Consider the following 21,512-nt stretch of genomic DNA (forward strand, 5'->3'; position numbering starts at 1 on the left):
ATTATGAACACAAATAGTTACTTCAAAACTTTTATGGACACGTCATATTTACAGGTTTTTGATTCATACTTTTTGGTATGAGGCAGGTGTGACGACTCAATACAAATTTAATTGAGAACATCTGTACGCAGATGACAAATGTCTTTACTTTGTATCGCACCAATATTGCTGCCCTCGCAGCACCGAGTCACTTAGCTATAGGCTAGCTAAGTAGCCTAATAAGCAAGTAGGCTAAGCTCAGCTATACCAACAGGTGTGCTGTGTGTGTTCTGGTGGATGATAAATGGAGCGATGCGATGGGCCAGCTTATCAAACTTCCCAGCAGGCAGGCGAAAGTACTCGTGGTGCTTTTTCCTTCGGCTCTTCCTTCGTTCAGTGCTCGCACATCCCACGTTCTTCTTTTCTTCAGGCGTTTCAGGCTTCTTTGGTGGTTGTGTCCTACTTTCAGGCTCGACGTACCGCCCCCAGTTGGCGGGGCAGAGTATCACAGTTAATCCGTAGTGCGCAGGCGCTAACCTTAACGATTTAAGAAGTTGGAGTATGCTTCACGTCCACGGCAAAAATACCAGACCATACCAGAGCCTTAAGTCTTCATTACATCTGGCAACCCAGAAGAGGCTCGCGTCTGGTAGTCTTGAGAACGTTCACCAGTGTTTTGATTTTGGCCTACAGAACGTTCGGTAACAATCCTACAAATCGCACCTTTAAAAGTAATATAATATAATAATATAATAATAAAAAGTTTGCCCCTTTGTGAAAAAAAAAAATGCAGCTTGGGTAAAAATGGTAGCGGGTAATAACCCCGACTCTACTGCATTGTAGATGTGTCAGTTGTTTTGACAAACTACAAGTATGCAGCACAGAGGAAAATGCTACTTTAGAATTAACTCAAATTCAGCACATGGTGCCTTTAGTCAAGCGCTAGAATCTTTGGTCACTATGGCCACCCTCTGGAATTCCCTGCCTCCTGAACGAAGTACTGCTCCGACAATGTATTCTTTTAAAGTCAAAATAAAACATATTTATTCTCACAAGCATTTAATTGGGCTTTTAAGGCTATTTAAGTAATTTAATTGTTTATTATTTTTAATTATTATTTATTATTATTGATCATTTTAATTATTTCTTAATTTCTTTTTTTTATTCACTTGTTATTATATCTATTTTAATTTCCATCTTTTTATGTTTATCTAATTTCTCTTCATTGTTTGGTCATGTCATGTTTGTTGTGTTATTCTCTTTCTTTTGGAGCACATTGGGTCTGTGCCTGTCACATGAAATCAAGTTTCAAGTTTTATTGTCACATCACAATTCTTGTGCCACAGTTGCATTAGTGCAAGGAGGGGTAAATAAACACAGGGAGGCAGTAGGGGGGACCTTAAATAAAGGGAGTTGAAGAAGGACTGTACAGTATCACACTTAGCCAAACTATCCATACATGCACACATTATACAGCCATAAATATATATACACACACAGACACACACACACACACACACACACACAAACACTATACTTGCATGCAAAGCATAAATAAAATCTCATGGACATGGGAAATGTACATTAAGGATTCTGACAGCGTATGGGAAAACACGGTCTCTGAATCGTGTGGTGTGAGTGGCAATGCTCCGAAAGCGCTTGCCAGAGGGAAGTGTAGAGAAGAAGGAGTGAGCTGGATGGTTGGCATCCTTGATCCTCTGACAGCGTGTGGAGTAGATCATTTATAGACCCCTTCAACAATAAAAACAAAAACAATGCTTGAACATTCGGGCATATATTTGGGTCCCAATCTACTTCCTCTGCATTAAGATAACATATGGAATGTTAAAAAGGAAGTCTTGTGGGGACAACTATGCTGATAATAGAACTCTCTTGAAAGGGTCCATAGCTGAGGGAGGTCAGTCCCAATGATTTTGGATGCAGTCCTGACGGTCCTTGACAAGAGGTCGTGAGCAGACAGGTTCCCCATACAGCCACACTGTGATGCATTCAGTCAGGACGCTCTCAATAGTGCAGCGCTAAAAGTTGGAAGAGGAGCTTCAGGCTGATGAACAAGATTTTCAGCCTGATGAACCAGCAAGTAAGACCACAAATATCATAGACCTAAAAATGCTAACTTGTGCCCAACGTTCACTTTTTATGGGTATGGCATAGTCCATAAATTACAATTTCATTTTTCAAACCTTTTCTGACAGGCTGGGTTGTGGCTAATGGACAGATGTGGCACGAAATGGCCCAACAAGATGATCCTGTTGTCTGAAGAATGCCCATCATGTACTGTAAGTTAAAGGTTTTAGTTATTTATTTAGAGTACATTCAGAGTGACTATTTATAGTTTTTAAAATTCATATAGGGCCAGTTTCCTACATTTTTTAAATGGAGCTTTTCATTGTATAGTTCTATGCTCAATCTATATATCTATCTATCTTGCTTTTGATTGTATAGCACCTTGTTAATTATTCATTAATAATAATTGATAGTAAAATTGACAAAAATCGGTGAATGTTGTAGGCTACTCCCTGTCTTGAGTGTGCTATTCTTATTGTCAATTGTATTGACTATAAATCAATACACTATTTATATGGTTATATGGTTATGGTTATGGGATTAGTAAAAACTCGCCAGATTTCTCCTTTAAGGAGCACAGGTGGCAGGGAAGTAGTTTAATTAAGCTCAACGATCAACGACCCCACCAGAATCACAGACTGTACCTTAGGGGACATTCTTTAGAACATGAAGATGGACATTCTTTAGAACATTAAGCAATGAATTAACACAATTTATTACACGGCTCTTCAGGGTGCTGCAGAAAGTTCCATTCACATGAATGGGCCTTCCCAACGTTCGGGCCTATGTTAAATCTATATAAATCACCGGCAAAGTATATAATCACCGCTGTCAATGGCAACGGGTTGATTAACGTCTTTCATTTCCCTCCGCAAGAATTCCGTTCGCTTATTGCAATGGAATTTCATTGAAAGGGAAAGTAAGCTAGTAAGACGTTGCCACGCAACACCTGAAACTGTCAAGTTCTATTGCGGACTATCTATGGCGGAAGACACGAAACGGTAGCAACATCATTTTTAAAGATTCATTGTGTTAGGTTTCTTTTCGCGTTTTGGCAAGTAGCTGTGTAATAAGCGGGATAATGTAGGCCTATTGTCCGCCGGTAATTATCAGAAAATAAGTCCCTTCAGGTCGAAGCAAAACACCTCCGTTGCGCGTCGGGGTTCTGTTCTCCCTGTCGGGACTTATTTTCTGATAATTAATGCTACCGGCGTACAATACATTATCCCTTACCTATGTCCTGATCGTTTTATCCACAGAGGATCCTGGAAGAAGGCCTTCCCAAAATGTGAGACTCCATCCTAAATTACTGTGAACAGCCAAAAATGGTTCAACTAATCATCTACTATTCTTCAACAGTTCAGTTGTCCTTCAACTGAGCTACATTATTATAACATAAAGGATTACCATTGGTAAAGTTATATTATTGATTATTATATTGACATTTCATTAGTATTCTACATGAAATAAATATTTCTGCATAGGCCCTACTTTACCAGATGAAACTGTCTTTGTGTGTGTGCATGTATGTGTGTCAGTTTGGTTTGATGTGAAAGTGAAAGTGGTCCCCAAACTTTTTCTTCTGAGGGCCAGCTCGCTATGCCAGGCTCTAAGAGAGGGCCAGAGACTCGGAGTATATCAGTAACCATAAATATCTTTTAACTGTGAACAACAGCAGTCTACTGTACCTTAGTTGAAAATTCCATTACATTGGGTAGAGGGTGAAATATGTGATATTTCTGTGAAACAAAAAGCTAAATATGTGTAGAATTGCTATCTTAGTTTTGAGGGACAATGTCATGAATTATAAACCAAATATGAAAATTGTCCAGAGTTAACAGTTAATTAGTAGTTCAACAACAACAAAAATTGAGCAAAAGGGTGGGGTAAAATGCCCCCACTGTCAAAGCAATGCCCCTCATACATTAATAGCAAAACAAAAAGTAAACAACTAAAGTAAACACAATATATTGTGGAGCAATAAAATATAATCAATAAATTGATTACAAGCTACTATATTTGATCAATATATTGACAATAGCCAACTCTGTTTTAGTGACTGCTGAAAATTAGAACACTTGCCTAAAAATCCATTTTTCTTTTGTTTTCTTGAAGTACAGAGCATACATCCATTTTATGGTGGGTACTTGTACATCACCATTGTCAACATAGTGCATAGAAATAAAAACAACAACATTTTACTTCATCTAGTGATTAGTTTGTGAAATATAGGAGGGGGGGGGGGGGGGTCGTTTTACCCCAAGGGGCATTTTTCCCCTACTCTACCCTAATCATAGGCTACTGCAATTTATTACCATTGTTAGCTGTGTTTATATTGCCATCATGCCATATCAGTGTAAAATGTAGCTCAAATGAAACTACAAATGAAAATACTAATAAAAAGACGTAAGCATTCCCAAAAGTATTAGCAGGGAGTCCCAAAAGTATATTTTATTCAAAATGTGTGAACTCTGAACTCTGTGTCTTTGCCTACACAGCTCAAGTTGTAAACAAGCAATATCCTACAAATAATTTAAAGTTCTCAAACTATGAGATGTTTATGAAGTGCTGACAAAAACATCTGAAATGACCACTTTCACTCACCTTATGAGAACTTTGTGAATTGTGAATTTGAATGAACATTTGAACAAGTGGATAAAAAATTGAAATAATTATCCCAGAAAGACCCAGAAATAAGACTTGAATAGAAGTTAATTAGTTATTAACAATTAATTGATAAACTTTTAGAATACTTTGAGCACTGATGCAGTCAGCATAGGCCTATACATTGTTTGCAGGTAGGCCTACATTTCATTCCGTTTTCGATAGCAAATGCGAAACAGCGCCAAAACAACCACCAGTGGACAAAAAGAGTATTACATGTGTACAGTTAAGACTCGCCATAGAGAATGAATGGGGGAAATTACGGAGGTTATAGTTTGACGATGTCGTACTCCCGTGAGGGCCAGATGCTATATACCACGGACTTGTTTTGGGGGGCCACCCAAAATGAGGTGACGGGCCGTAGTTTGGGGACCACTGGTTTAAATGATGTTACGCCCAAAACACACCCATGACTGATTAAGAAACACAAGGCCCACCTTTTAGCGCCATGCGCTAGACATTTCATAACGTTTCATAACTAAACCACACCCAATATGGACTGGACAAACCCCGAAGTTTGTTGAAACTATTTGCCAGTGACCATGCGTTTTAGACTGTCATGATAGGGCCCAATGAGTCTATTAGAGATATTATCGACTGCCTTCAAGCTGCTGACCTGAAAAAGCTGTAGGCTTTTTTGAGAGAACACTCGCTTAATACCAGACGTCTTCAAGGCCTCATCCAAAGTGTATGACTTTCTCAATGCAAACTTATGCAGACGGACCTCTGCACGCCTGATGAGACAAGAGTAACAATAGACCCTTTCAAGAGAGTTCCATTATCAGCATCATAGTTGGCCCCACAAGGCTTCCGTTTTAACATTCCATATGTTATCTTAATGCAGAGGAAGTAGATTGGGAACCACATAGAACGTTCAAGCATTGTTTTGGTTTTTATTGTTGAAAGGGTCTATATGTTCACTGCATGAGTGTCTTCATGTTGTGCAAACACACATGGATCACTTTCAAAAGGTCCAATATGATATTTGCTGGACAAGGTAGAGAGAAAAACAGCATTAATGCTTCACTGTCATCATGTTCATCAAATATTGTATTTCTTGTACTGTATATCATGCATTGCCTACATGAATACTTTGCCTGGTCTGATACAAGAGAGCAGTCACCATGTAGTCCCATACAAGTACAGGTTCATGCACTACTACTACAATATACTGCATGTTGTGATGACGAAAATGTGTGCATGGTATTATAACAACACTATTGGATGTAATTAGATCACCCAGATTTCAGGTTCGAGAGCCAGAACTTCATCTTGGTGATGGACAGGCACTCCTGCAGGCGTTGGATGTCCCCACGGGGCAGCAGCAGTAGGGCCGACAGGCGCCCAGCATACTGGAGCTGCACCACAGCACAGCAGCCGAGCAGTTGGTGTCGTAGCGCATCTTCTGCTCCACCGTGTCATCACGGTACATCATGGCCACTTCCACGCTCGCGGTGGTGTTGGTATGGAAACGCCAACTCAGCGTTCGCCAACTGTCAAACGGCTGCCTCCACCTCCCTGGGGTCAGACACAGAGCAGTCAGAAAGGTTCTAACAGCACATTCACTTCCCTGAGCAGTCAGAAAGGTTCTAACAGCACATTCACTTCCCTGAGGTCAGACAGAGCAGTCAGAAAGGTTCTAACAGCACATTCACTTCCCTGAGGTCAGACAGAGCAGTCAGAAAGGTTCTAACAGCACATTCACTTCCCTGAGCAGTCAGAAAGGTTCTAACAGCACATTCACTTCCCTGAGGTCAGACAGAGCAGTCAGAAAGGTTCTAACAGCACGTCCACTTCCCTGAGGTCAGGCCCATTAGAATGCCATAATGACACCATCTCCTTACAGGACATCACAAACTAACAAGAAACTAGAACATCTGCAAAAAGTCCTTTATACATGGCTCAAAATTGGGCACTCAAAATGGGAATGTTAATGAGGTGCCCAACTCAGAACTGGGCACTCATATAGGAACGTTAATGAGGAAATCCTGTGCACTCTAGCACCTCTGCAAGTGAAGGTCAGTGCTTTTAGAACAGTGCAGTAGATGAACTAAAAATAATGGGCCACCTCAGACAATTGAACCCAAAGAAAGAACCGGAACACAATTCATTTTGTATGAAATCATGTAATATTACCTTGGTAGTCAACCTAGTTCCTAAGAGATTATCTTTGGCAAACAAAGATTTTGTAAATTGTAAACAAATCCACATGTACCATGTCCTGGGGGGGAGGGTGCAAGCCATGAGGGGTAGCCTACTGTCGGAGGGAGCCCAGTAACAAAAAAACAAAAAAAAACTGTATGGATCATAGACTATATACAGTCTATGGTATGGATAGACTATTTTTAAAGTTTTTTTTTTTAAAAGGCTCAGCTTCTTCATGGAATTTAAACCGATACATTTTGGGTTCACATCTCTGAATGGCCTATTATATTTACTTGACAAGAACATATATCACATACTGTATACTGTATAAAGTAAAGTAAAACCTTGATATCCTTGAATATGCAGAAAACATATTGTTCACTGATTATGTATTGATAATACATACTAGGGCCACTACTCCACTAGGGCGTGCCAACGCTGGAGGACCATCTGTGATAAGTTGCACGGCTAGTAAAACAAAGCCACCCATCATGGTCTTCAGTTGCTAAGGTGGATATAAAAAAACACACAGGGAGGTATCACGTAATCCTGTCCAAACTCCAAGCTTTGTTGTTCTCCAAGGTTGTTTCTCTGCTTGTTCAAAGACATTGATCCTGTATACTTGTGTCAATGACCTGGCAGAAATTGTCACACAAATAATCCCCACGTGGTCAACCATGTTGGCTTAATGCACAGAAAGGGAACAGTTATCTTCAGTATCTGATTGAGACCATTTCCAACAGTACAGAAGGCACTTTACTAACATTTTAATAATCAATACTCTGCCTTGATTACAAATTCAGTACTAAAAACTAAAATGTAAATTTCTTCCTCTGTTCGATAAGTCAGTTACATTCACATACAGTGCCTATAAAAATATTCATCCCACTTGGATATTTCCCCTTTTATTATGACCGCCGCGCAGCGAAGCGGCGGTCATATAGGTTTAGTCAGATTTGTTTTTTTTTTTTTTTTTTCGTCAATGATTCCCGGGACACTGAAAGACCGGGGTACACGAAACTTGGTGGGCATGTAACCCCACATGGATAGCATGGAACCGTCATTTTTCGTTTTGATCTGTAGCCCCCCCGCTGGACTGGACCCCCCGAAAGGAGGGTAGGACAGACACAGTTCTCTGTGAATATCTTGAGAACTGTAGGGCCTAGGATGACCATTTTTTTCCGTATGTTTGCCTCCAGGGGTCATGTTAACCAATTTCATGTGCACACATGTGCACAAACAGATACATACACAAACACACATACATTCACAGTAATCATACGTATGACACATACTCACACAGTAGACATATGTACGCTCAGGGACATACGCAGGCACACACACAAGCACGCACGCACACACACACACACACACACACACACACACACACACACACACACACACACACACACACACACACACACACACTCACACACACACACACATAACATAAACATAACACAAACAATCAAGAATTTCTCAGAATTATGAACAGGCAAGATAGAGGTGGGGTTGTATAAAATTAATTTTACATGTGAAATCTATGAACTGATCATGTTTTGGTACTTGTTATCTAGCAGATACCAGTGAGAATTGAGTGTGGATGATGCAATTTAGTGAGACAGTTAGAATCATATAGGCCTTTCAGCGTGATTTCTTTTTGTGGAAAAAATGTGCTGGACTGGGCGGCGGTCATATTTTGTACCGCTCTGCGGTACATCTAGTTTCTTTAATAAATGTAATCTTTATTTGACCTTTTTTACAATATTTTACAAAAATACCCTCTTTAAGGTCAAAGTGAAATTTCTACACAGTAATGTTAATTTATTAAAAATATATAATGCAAAATAGGCAATTGCATAAATATTACCCCCCCCCCCCCACCCCTTAAGGTGACAGATTTGGGTTGGAGTTAGGACGATTCTAAGTCTAAGTCTAAGATTCCTAGTCCCCAACTAGGTAGTGGCATAACTACGCCCCCGAGTGCCCACCACTACGCGCCGCTCCTGACATGGTCCCCCTCACGACATTGCTCGGGCCCACCACTCAACATCGTTAGTAAGATTAAATCTTTATAGTAGTTCTCAGATATGTTTTTTCTTTCTCATAACAATTTTATTGTGAGGGATGACAGCTTTTTTACCACTCTCTTGCCCTATAACTATTAGTCATGGTGACCCTATTTGTATATGTATTTTTTTTTGTATTGTGTTTACGTTCAGATGTTACAACATACAATGTGACTAAGAAGTAAAACAATTACCTGCAACTTGTGAAATTTATTTTTTATTGTCAATTTTAACAAAGGAACAAGGCCTGCTGGGAATGTGAAAATGTGGTTATCCAATGATCTTACTCACTACTTACATCATTCGTCATTACATTATGTTGTGAAGCTACTTCTGGATGTGTTGTAGCTTAGTTATAATAATCAGCAATGCAATCAGCTATTAGTAAACATAAATGTGGCACACAGAATTATTGTCTGTCATAGGGCCCACATTTTCTAGCAGTGCCCCTGAACCTCTGCCATGCATTTATAAAACTATTTAAATTACTCAACTTAAAATACTATGTACATTTATGCAAGTAAAAATTTGTATGACAATAGAATAGTAGTACACACATGAATGAGTGTGTGAGAACATTGCCCCCATTAATAACAGCACTTTAACACACACTTTAGACATGAGACTTTTTAATGAGCAGACACAGCACTCAAAAAATGCTCCATAGAAAGGCATGGGTTTAGGTCGTAACGCCAATATGGCAAATGTCTACACATTTCCCGCCCCTTCTGCGGCCAAAAATCAACATGTGAATACATCGCGCCAATCAGTTGATGTGTTATGAGTACATTGTACCAATCATGTGTTGTGATCTCGCCGCTGGATCGAGGTTGGTGTTGTGAAGACTTGCGGACGCACTGTTCTGCTCGAAAAATAGATGCCAGATAAGTACCCAAAATGCATTGCAATATGGCCTGAAAGGACTTTGCTTTAGCTACTTAAAGACTGAGATGGTTCTTATTTTAGGAGGTCATTTAAATACTGACAGATGTCTAGTTGAGGTATGATGAAGAGGCAGTATGTGAGAATCCAAAGCCATTTGAGCAGATGTAACTCTTCTGCGTCAACATCACAATAGGTCACCACAGTTCCTGAAAACAACACCCCTTCCCTGTATGTCAAAGAGAACACATTGGTTAACATAGTCCAGTCATTTTAGGAGAAAGGGTTGAACAAATTGCAACACAAGCAAACTTAACTGATTTTGTATCCTCAGTATGTCCTGAGTAAGGGAAAAAAAGCCCCGAAGAATCCCAATAGGGGAAAGTTTAGAAAAAGACCTAAATATACCCTATTCATGCGCCTATACAGTATTTTTCTCACGTGAATAGGGGAAACAAAATTAACCTTCACATATCACCATGAAAATTATTGAGTTGATTACTTACATCAAGACAAACAAAAAATGTATTATAAGTTTTTTGAAATAGTTTGTTAACATGGGCAAACAGGGCATAATGTAATTATGTATAGCTAGTGACCAAAACTAATTGCAACATTTGACAAACAAATTGTCCAAGGCATGGAGGAAGATAATACATGTCTTAACTGGTATTATATATCATCTAGAGGGTATATGCTTATAGAAAATATATAGTTTATGGTGTTTAATTTGTTTTCCCTGGACAGTATAGGCCAAAATGTATGCACTTTACACTAGATTCACCTTTACAGAATAGAGGGCAATGTATTGTTCATGGCATAGAGGAAGATGGGAAATGTCTTAAATGGTCTCTCTCTCTCTCCTCCAGAGGGTATATGCTTTCAGAAAATATACAGTTCAGGGTGTTTAATTTGTTTCCCTTAATAGTGCAGGCCAAAATATATCAGCTGTTCACTTGATTCGCCTATACAGAATAGAGGAGTATGTGTTATGCATGGTATGGAGGAAGATGGGACATAAGTTGATTGATGCTATATTTCATGTACAGTGCATATACTTTTAGAATATGTATAGTTTTGACTGTTCTATGACTTTGGTAAAACCATGCATAGGCATGCATTGTTAATTATTAATCTTAAACTATATTTATTAGTATAGCATTTTTGCCAGATGTCACAACAATAGAGTCACTTGGAGGCTAACTGCAGTTATCCCATCTGCACCCTTCTGTCGAATTAGGACATGATCATGTCCATCTTCAACTTTGCCTTTACAATTTTCCTGCATTCACTAACATAAACATACTGTGCTGTCCGATTATTGTTTTAGACAAAAATTGTGCAAAGTAAAGGGGCATCATACAGGCCCCTCTGATTGGACAGACAGTATATCAGTCAACCCCTGGGCAAGAGGTCAATTACTATAAGACTTGCAAAATGATGGACTGATACTTTAGTGTGATATACTGTATGTTTCAAGGACCTCTAAATCAGATTACGTAAACACCAAAACCACTTTCCTAAGCTGAATAATGCTTAACTATGTGTTTGTACAGATTATACATTGTGGAACACTTACATGCAAAAACCCACTTGGCTCTATTTAAAGATTCAACAACCATTTCCATTGATTCAAAGGGCCACAATGTAAAAATAGACACCAATTTTGCAACAAACCAGTCTGAAATAAGCCAAAGGAATTCAATCTTTGAAAATAAAAGAATGTTCCTCAACAATGCAAGATTCTAAAATTCCATGTTAAGTTAGATGGGGTCAGATATTCTTTAGAATGTGTATTCTACAACATTCTAATTACAGTTTTGTCAGTATTTGCTGAAGAATAATGTATAAAACAACCCTCATTTTAACATATTTCCACCAACTGGATTTTCATAGTCTTTTACTATGGTGTAAAGATCACCAATTGAAATATAAAAATAAATTCTGTTGCAATTAGTTTTGGGTCAGACCTTTGCCTGGACTATTAGCTCCGTTGTGGTATTTATACAAATTAACTATACGTACATTATGCCCTGTTTGCCCATGTTAACAAACAATTTCAAAAAAACGTATAATACATTTTTTGTTTGTCTTGATGTAAGTAATCAACTCAGTAATTTTCATGGTGATATGTGAAGGTTATTTTTTTTCCCCCTATTCACGTGAGAAAAATACTGTATAGGCGCATGAATAGGGTATATTTGGGTCTTTTTCGAAACTTTCCCCTATTGGGATTCTTCAGGGCTTTTTTCCCTTACTCAGGACATATTGAGGATTCAAAATCAGTTAAGTTTGCTTGTGTTGCAATTTGTTCAACCTTGACCCCTATTTTGGCTTAAAATGACTGGACTAATAATAACAAAGTATTATTTGTAGAATATATACAATTGATTGCATGTAGAATGAAACAAATCAGTTTTACTAAATGAGTGAACTCTACCTTGTTGAATCTGTATTCAGTTCAGTGATGTCCTCATTGGACAAAAGGTGGCATTCGTCCCTGTCATCCAGATCGTCCACTCTTTCAACCCTATGGTCCATCCTAGGTCCCCTCTCCAGATCGTCCATTCTTTCAACCCTATGGTCCATCCTAGGTCCCCTCTCCAGATCGTCCACTCTTTCAACCCTATGGTCCATCCTAGGTTCCCTCTCCAGAAGTTGGCCACTCACACCCTGTGTGTCACACATTTCCTTTTCTCTCACAACCTCAACCTCTTCCTGTGATAAACATTCCGCCTGTATTTGTGACGTCTGGTCAGTATCTCTTTTAATATTATGACAAAGTGTACAACTGTCCATTTGGTGGGATTCTGCCCATTCCACGTGTTGATCATCCTCAACTATGTGTTTGCCATTGGTAACATCATTGTGATGTAGATCCTCAGTACTAAGCGTGTCATCACTGGGATCATGTGGTTCCAGCTTGGCACAGAACCTCTCTTTTATTTCACTGTTTGCTTTCCTAGACGGTGGATCCTCTCTCTGATGTGATGTCTCCACTGCTGAATGACGGTTTTCTTTTGCACATCCTGCTCTGTCAGTCCCTGAGTTATTCTCTCCACTCGTGATCAGCTCAAAAGGGACTATTTGACCACATACGTCCTCCACTGGAAGTGTTGACACATACCCATTATGATCATTGCAAGCATGCTGATTTTCACCAACTGCAATTGACTCTGCCAATGCAATCTGTTCAAATCCAGAAATACACCCGTTCCTATTTTTTGAGACAACCTCTTCTCTGCACTGAGAGATGCTAAGCATTGAATGGTGTTCGTTCAGAACAATTACTGGCTGAAACCCTGAGTCTGGTCTGGGGTGATCATTGCCCTCCTCGTCGAGTGCAAGGATGTATTGGAATGCTTCCTCCTCGTCAGAATCCAGAGCTGAGAGCATGTACACTCCCTCCTCTGAGCTTAAGGACAGCATCTCAACATCCACAGACAATTCAGCGCAAGCCTGTCCCCTTGTGCCTTTCACAGGAAATGAGTTCCCAGAGCTCTGCCCTTCAGTGGAGCCTGTCCCAACAGGAGAACAAATACCCTCCTCTGAAGCATATAATGCTGGTTCTGTAATGCTTGGATGTTTTTCATGGGCTGATGAAGGGGAGCGCAAACCATCAGGTAAGTAGGTGTTTGTGTCATAACTCCCTGTGTATAGTTCTGAACCATTTACCTATACAACATATAGGAAGTGTCAGTTTTTATGGAATACTGGAGTTCCATCTACAACATTAACAAAAAAAATGTTTTGAGGACTTAAGGTCTAGTCCCCCAAGATAAAGCACAAAGATTAGGGTGGCAAGGGACACTTCCCACCTCACATAAACTAAATATCACAAATTCATGGCATTAATGACCTGGGAAAAAATTCTGAAACACACCTTATCAAGATTTTGTGTGTACACCAAGAACTGGGTCACATAGGTGATGATGGACTGTTCATCTGGTGTTCGGATTGTTGCATCTACAGAAAGGCAAAAGCAGTCTTAAATAAAATTAATCGTATCATCCATGAAAACATCATACAATCACATTGATGAGGGACATTTTAACATTACCTTCAAGGTCTAAAAGCTGAGGAATACCCAGGACATTGTGTGCAACTCGGAAGGCTTCTGCCACATTTTCCTGTGGCAATTTGGTCAGTGCTGTTCTTGTGTCCACGAGAGCTGGATTGATGGACTTGATGAGTGCTAGGAAAGCCAACCCACTCCTCCAGCTCCTGCCAAAATCCCGCACCTCAACATCATACCTACCAGAAGGATGCAGACGTTCACATATAAAGCCATATTTCATCTAAAGAAAGATTAAATGCCTCCAGCCATTGATCACACCCCTCAAAGTAGAGCGATGAAATAAAGTGGTGTGGGAGCATTGCATTGACCCACACAAGTGTTCGCGTATGATCTGGCTCATGATGTTGAATTAGCAAATTCATTTTGCCAAGTTAGGTTTTAGTTTTTTTGATCATTTGCACTTTCTCCATCATTTCTTCATACTCTCATTACAACAAACAAACTGCCTTGGACGGCATCTCCTGACAGCTTTATTGAACAACCATGGTAACTAAAATGCGAGTGTTTTACTGAAACAAACTTTCACTCTCTTACTTGGATGTGCATATTTGGACCCATCGCAGAAGAGTTTTGATGGCTGTGCCACGATACTTGGATGTGTGAGATGAATTTCTCTTCCTTGAAGGAAAGGTGTTTGATTCCCATTTATTACTCGTGGCAGAGGTACAGATAGATGTGGTATCTCTGCTGGCATGTATAGATTTGCCACTGTTTGTGGACAAGATATGTCTAATGTTCCTTGTAGACTTTTTAATCTGCAACATATAAACAAAAAATTGAATAAGATAATTCTATCAGTGGATTATTTACAAATAAAGAGCAACACAAAATGCCTTACATGGAAAAGGACTATGATGGTCCAGATTAGGCCAAGGACAGCAGAGGGAATACCATCAGCAACGTCTGAGGCATCGATGCTTTTACATTTCACCTGCATTAAGAATAGAGAGAGAGTTACAAAACTGACTGAGAACAATAAACTAAAAATGGACATGTTGAATTATAAAGAAGTGTGTAGACCAATTAAAAGTGGAAAATCAGGTGCTCTTCAAGAAATAGGCCAATAGTCGAATATAGGATGAGAGAAGAGAAGCTGACTTTGTTTTAACTGCCTTTTTATAATTTTTTAGTCAACTTTTCTTATCTTCCATCTGACAGAGAAAGCTCTGAACAAGGTCTGCTGCCATCAATATCAAAACCATAACTGGTACTCACATTTCTGTCCTCAAGGAAGTTAAGAACCTTGGTGATGTTGTTCAGTCTAAAAATGCGATGTGTAGGGGGTCTGAATCTGTAGAGCTTCGGGAAAAAAGGGAAGGTGAATTATTTATTCATTATTGCAGTTTGAAACAGCAAGTGGGGTTCATGTTGATTCTGATGCTGCTGATATATGTGCCCATGTGTAAATAGCATTGTTGGCTATGGACACCCGGGTGCTCGTCTCTGCTATGCTATGCTCTGTACACCCAGGTGTCAATAGCCATAAATACTATTCCCACCAGAATAATTACAGCATTGTTGGCTATTGACACTTGGGTGCAAAAAGCATCAGCCTTTACTCAGAGATTTAGATTTTAAACAGCAGTTGTGTGGGGGTGTTGGTGTCTCACCATTTTGCAGCCAGACAGCTCCTCCAGAAGAGCCATGAGCATACGGCCGTCTTGAACATCAGAGAAAAGGTCACAGACCTCCATTGGTGGCTCACACTGGCAAACACAAGTAAAGTGTTTAGAATTGTTGTAGCTACTGTGCTTGTGCCGCTTCTGTGATGTACAAGATAGGCTGTATTGTACTGACCCCTCCAACATAATAAAAGTACACTGCCCATGCCTGGCCTATAGACACAATGTTTAGATCTTTCTCAACATCATTGATTTAAAAGCAAAAGCATTCTCAAATGCAGCCGCAGCAATTCCAATTAGATATTTATAATGCAAACTAGGCTAACTGTTGAATGCAAATAAGTTAAATAAGTTCAAATACTGTAGGATATAGAAAATGCGCCTTTAAGCTTATCCACAACACACCCTGGTTGAATCAGATGACATATGCTTGAAGAACTACGTCTATTACAAATCACTCTGGCATGCACCTGAGGAGTAATAATTTATTCTACTTTTATCCTTCAAGCTTTTGTGGTCTTAAGGACAAAGTGGTGTCTTTCTTCTTCGTTCTTTTATAACGGCAGTTTTACCCTTTTCAAGTGAATGTTAATCCATCGGGTGAAAGTTCGCTTCTGAATGGCCTCCTTCTCCTCTGTAAGACAATATGAATTCATACTACACTTCAAAATTCAAGCAAGGAGAGCGCACAGGGAAAAAAAAAACATGGTAGTCAAAGCAAACTTTATGGATTTCATTTAATTCCTGAAGAGGATGTGGTGTGCGTGGTGTTATAATGCAGGAACAGGCAAGGACAAGTAGGATTATTGGTCTCATATTGAGCAATACATTATTTAAAAAAAAAGGTACATGAAAAGGAAGTATGACTCAGTGTTATGTTATGAGCTTAACTATTTCAGCACTTTCTTTACACATTTTGTATAACATCAATGTGTATAGCTATTTATGGTGCTTACAATGTACAACAGACTCCCATGATATTAAGTGCACAGCCAAATGTCAACATGCCAAAGGCAACGTCTGCCAAATCATTAGAAAAATAACGTGTTTAGACAGGGATGGAAAACTTCCATGCGAGTGAATTGAAAAACAAAATTCTGTTCTATTTTTCTCTGAAGTGCATTAGTACCTTTTACTCTTAACTGTTTTCACCACATTGTTCTATGAATATATTTGTCTTTTATCATAAATAACCATAGGAAGTTCTTGCTGTACAGTACCTTGACGGTTTTGCATGTCTTGGCCACTGTGTCCAGAACAGCTTATGTGTCCTGTCAAGTATCTACTTTCTTGGTTTCAGTCCATTTGAAAATCGGTCAGAATAACTTCACTGCATTTGACCAACAGAACTGAAATATCTCCATGAAAGCTCAATTCTTCATAGCGCTGAAATTCGTCATCAACACTGAAAACACAGCCAGGGTGTTGTGGCAGCCACTTGCCTTCTCTTCCTGAGATGAACTGAGTCAGATCCGTCAAGGTGTGACGCCTCTACAAGTCAGACACACTCCTAGCTGCATGCCATTGGTTACCCCCTTGCACAAGGATCCTACATGATAGTGCATTACTTAACCCACAGCCTGCGTTTATCCTGCAGAGGAGTTGCTTATATCTCGTGACAGTGCGTCTTCAGCTGTGCTCCATACGTGTCTCTCACCTCTCCCCTAATCACTTTTAACCGTCATTACCAATTTGCAAATGATGGTGAATAACTACTCATCATGAGATGTACAGTATTTCGTAATATCTTTATTCTAATTATGTTTCCCATTGTAATCCTGCAATTTGTAATGTTTTGCATGGACATGGTACGTTCATGGATGATAGAAGGATGGTGCGTTGTGCACCCGCCAATATGACTGTTGACAATGCGCTCTTAAAATAACATATAAACAACTTGCCATAGACTTCTGACTGACTAGGTGTACAATAGCGATTTTTAGACAATGCGCTAAGCCACTCCCTAAGTTGTTAATTGCCACACCCCTGGGCGCATTGTTTAAAAAATAAACGTGCAAAATTAAAGGAATTAAACTTAGCGCCGGGTGGAAAATGAGTATTACGCCATGCGCCAGGGTGCAAAATACAGCCCCAAGTGTGAACGCACTGCAAGTGGGTCTGGTGTCCCTTTGTTATGATGCACTTCCTGAGGCGTTCATGCGTATGGGAAAAAACATTTTTCCCAGTGAAAACATCATTCATGTCACTTAATTTGAGCAGAAGGAGTTTGTCGAGAGAGCGGTTTGTTGAGCTGCTGAACTTTATGCAAATGAAAGCGGTTGTGCAATGAGAGGTGACCAATGAGTAAACAAGTAGACCTAAACAAGTATTCTCCTTTGCTCTAGTCTACCCAGGGGGTCAAGAACGTGCAGATTAGCTTCGGCATATTAGCATACGCCATTTTCAAGTATGGCGCCGCATGGAGCATTTGGAACCAGCTCCGTGCACGAAAGTCCGTGTTGGGCTCGAGCTCTCCTGCGCGTACAAGTTGGTGAGTGGGTACCTATCCGGTGGCTACAGCCAAACATTGCTCTGTGCGTATTTCTTGAGGAGCCTATGAGAAGACGTGTATATTATGGTTATTATGACCGCCGCGCAGCGAAGCGGCGGTCATATAGGTTTAGTCAGATTTTTTTTTTTTTTTTTTTTTCTTTTTCGCATGTCCAAATTTTCGCCAAGGATTCCCGGGACACTGTAAGACCGGGGTACACGAAACATGGTGGGCATGTAACCCCACATGGATAGCATGGAACCTCCTGTTTTCGTTTTGATCTGTACCCCCCCCGCTGGACTGGACCCCCCCGAAAGGAGGGTAGGGCAGACACAGTTTTCTGTGAATATCTCGAGAACCGTAGGGTTTAGGAGGACCATTTTTTTTTGTATGTTGATCTCAAAGGGCCATGTCAACCCATTCCATAACCACTCATTTCATGTATAGCGCCACCTAGTTAAACACAAAAAAGTAAAAATGAGGTGTTGTAATCGCAGGTATCTGTGACCTAACATAGTCAAAACTGCACGAAATTGGAAGTGTAGGATCATTATGACACCCTCTGAATGCACGCCAAGTTTCAGGGATTGAACAAGGAATTCCGTTCATGGGGGGCCACACAATAAATTAATTTATGTTACTATACACCAACTGGCCTGTAGGTGGCCGGAGACAGTTTTCTGTGAATATCTCGAGAACCGTAGGGCCTAGGAGGTCCACCTTTTTTTTGTATGCTGGTCTTAAGGGGGCATGTCAACCCATCCCATTACCACTTATTTCATGTATAGCGCCACCTAGTTAAAAATTAAAAAGCAAAACATTAGGTGTTTTCATCACAATATCTCTGGCTGACATGGTCAAAACTGCACGAAATTGAAAGTGTAGGATCATTATGAAACCTTCCGAATGCATGCCAAGTTTCGTGGACTTTCGTTCATGGGGGGCCTTACAATAAAATAATTTATGTGTACATTTAGTGACCGTACACCAACAAGGATTCCCGGGACACTGAAAGACCGGGGTACACGAAACTTGGTGGCCATGTAACCCCACATGGATAGCATAGAACCATCGCTTTTCGTTTTGATCTGCCCCCCCCCCCCCCGCTGGACTGGACCCCCCGAAAGCAGGGTAGGGCAGACACAGTTTTCTGTGAATATCTTGAGAACCGTAGGGCCTAGGATGACCAATTTTTTGCGTATGTTTGCCTCCAGTGGTCATGTAAACCCATTCCATATGCACACATGTGCATAAACAGATACACACACACACACATACATTCACAGTAATAGTACGTATGACACATACACAGTAGACATATATACGCATGCATGCACATGCACATGCACACACACAGGCACATAAACAGGCAAACACACACATGCACGCACACACACCCACCCACACACACATAAACATAAACATGTACACGCACACATGCACACAATTCAAGAATTTCTCAGAATTATGAACAGGCAAGATGGGGGTGGGGTTGTATAAAATGTATATTACATGTGAAATCTATGAACTAATCATGTTTTGGTACTTGTTGTCTAGCAGATACCAGTGAGAATTGAGTGTGCATAATGCAATTCAGTGAGACAGTTAGAATCATATATGCCTTTCAGCGTGACTTATTTTTGTGGAAAACATGTGCTGGACTGGACGGCGGTCATATTTTGTACCGCTCTGCGGTACATCTAGTTTATGCCACTGTTAACCAATGAAATTAAGTTGCGCTTCAGGGCGACTCCTTTCCAAGCAACTTTTTCTTGTTCTTGTTACGTGGCAAGCAAGGTATGTGCATTATCGCCACCCTCTGAACTGGAGGACGACTCGCTTTTTACAGAATATCCAATAAAAATCGACATAGGTCCATGCGTCATGTCCAGCTTTGGAACTTGGCGCATGGTCAGAGTAACCTGACTCTTGCCAGATGAATTCCGTTCCGCCTAGCTCCACTCACATCCATCTGGGATCGCTTCCATTGAGAGTGATTTCAGCACGAGATTGTATGGTAGAGCCAATCAGGACGCAGGGCGGGAGTTTCATAGATGTGACGTATCCAAATCAAAGGCCCAGCGTTCTGAAACACCTCTCCAATGGATCGATCCCAGATGGATGAGTGGAGCTAGGCAGAACGAAATTCATCTGGCGAGAGTCAGATTATGGTCAGAGCCCCAGTTGTTCAATATGGCGTTGACTGTGAATTGGCTGGATTTACTAGCCTAGCCACCACCATTCATTTGTATGGAGGGCAGGACCTCTCTCCAGTTATATATACCTCCATGAGTCTACCGGTCTGGCAAAAATATTCGCCTGATAATCGTCTTGGTTTAATGAAAATATATAAGTTAGTGGCGAAGCCGTTAAGTTCACCACTGCACCCTATCAAAAATACCTTGTTGGCGACTTGAACAAAGACAGAATGATGCTTTGGAGGAATATGTCAGTGATATTTGTGAGCGTTTCAATAAAATTCCTTGCATTGGTTAACAGTATTACATGTTAAGTAGGCTACCTCCACTTTAGTAGCCTACCATAAGACTGGTCAATCTTTGTGCTCTGTTGCGCCAGGTGCACAATAGGGCTCATAGTCTTTATACATGTTCCCAGGAAGTTTTTATGGTCTAGGGTGGTTCCACTTTTCGTGAAGTGCATGAGGGCTCACTGATTGAGCCCTTTCCGCAAGTCAGCATTCATGCAGGCTTTACATGTACCTAACTAAATTACCAAAGATTTGTGACGTGAAACATGAGGTGACCTACAGGGGAGGCCTGGAGGCTTTCAACTGCCATGAAACAGAAACAGAAGTATGTGAGCAATATTTCATGTATGACCCTGCATAACCTTAACCTTTAACCCTGACTTGGGACCTGGATAACCAAATCATTTGGCCTTTCTAGTAATTAACTGTGCCAAGTAGTGGCGTACTGGACAGAACCATACACACCTCTTTGGTGAAGCATCATTAAAAGATGAACAATGAAAGACAAATTGGAGAGGCATCATGCATTTATTTATAAAACATTCCCACACCTGTTGGGACAGAGGCAGAATGATCATTGTCAAGCAGAGAAAAGATCAACAAGAAGTTTTGGAAGGCACTCTGACACTCGTAACTCATTTTCCATTGCATGACATGGCTGCATTAAAAAATAACATTTTTAACCTGGGCTCTATTTATGGATCATTTGGGGTCTAAATGCAGACCTAAAAAATAGATTGAGAGCTCAGGTTGAAAAAATAATGTATTTCTCAAAGCAAAAACAAAAGTTCATATACAATATTTTTGGTTCAAAGCTTACAGTAGATAAATAAACCATGGAGGCAAGCCAACCTACAGAGATGAAAAACAGTAATTTAGTTAGGTACGTAACGTAAGGTAAGTAACACTTTACATTGAATTGCCCCGACAGGGTGTGAGTATGTGACAGTACTATTTAGTCAGTGTATTAGCAAACAAAATTCTGTAACAAGTGGAATATATGCAA

General features: G+C 40.2%; 1 protein-coding gene and 1 long non-coding RNA gene across 2 annotated transcripts; one reads left to right on the top strand and one right to left on the bottom strand.

Moving 5' to 3' along the window:
• Positions 1-1,892: 1,892 nt before the first annotated feature.
• Positions 1,893-3,470, top strand: LOC121711069. The gene is made up of 3 exons (XR_006032237.1): positions 1,893-2,080; positions 2,196-2,279; positions 3,327-3,470. It is a non-coding gene; the product is annotated as an uncharacterized LOC121711069 (long non-coding RNA).
• A 9,644-nt stretch (positions 3,471-13,114) lies between these two features.
• Positions 13,115-17,069, bottom strand: clmnb (calmin b). The gene is made up of 10 exons (XM_042095905.1): positions 16,748-17,069; positions 16,100-16,161; positions 15,516-15,611; positions 15,121-15,204; positions 14,744-14,836; positions 14,440-14,660; positions 13,888-14,081; positions 13,711-13,793; positions 13,308-13,502; positions 13,115-13,213 (listed from the first exon to the last, which is right to left on the bottom strand). Exons 1-10 carry the CDS (start codon positions 16,761-16,763, stop codon positions 13,115-13,117), a joined length of 1,143 nt encoding a protein of 380 aa, XP_041951839.1. The 5' UTR covers positions 16,764-17,069.
• Positions 17,070-21,512: the final 4,443 nt, after the last annotated feature.

The sequence above is a fragment of the Alosa sapidissima genome, chromosome 6 (assembly GCF_018492685.1).
Source record: "Alosa sapidissima isolate fAloSap1 chromosome 6, fAloSap1.pri, whole genome shotgun sequence".
NCBI classification, from domain to species: Eukaryota; Metazoa; Chordata; class Actinopteri; order Clupeiformes; family Clupeidae; genus Alosa; species Alosa sapidissima.

What these genes read in the sequence shown, in the direction of transcription:
- clmnb (XM_042095905.1), bottom strand. An exon ending in TTAACATTCACTTGAAAAGG is followed by an intron (nt 15,612 to 16,099) that starts GTAAAACTGCCG and finishes TGTGTTTGCCAG; the next exon opens with TGTGAGCCACCAATGGAGGT. An exon ending in TCAGCTTTTAGACCTTGAAG is followed by an intron (nt 13,794 to 13,887) that starts GTAATGTTAAAA and finishes GCCTTTCTGTAG; the next exon opens with ATGCAACAATCCGAACACCA.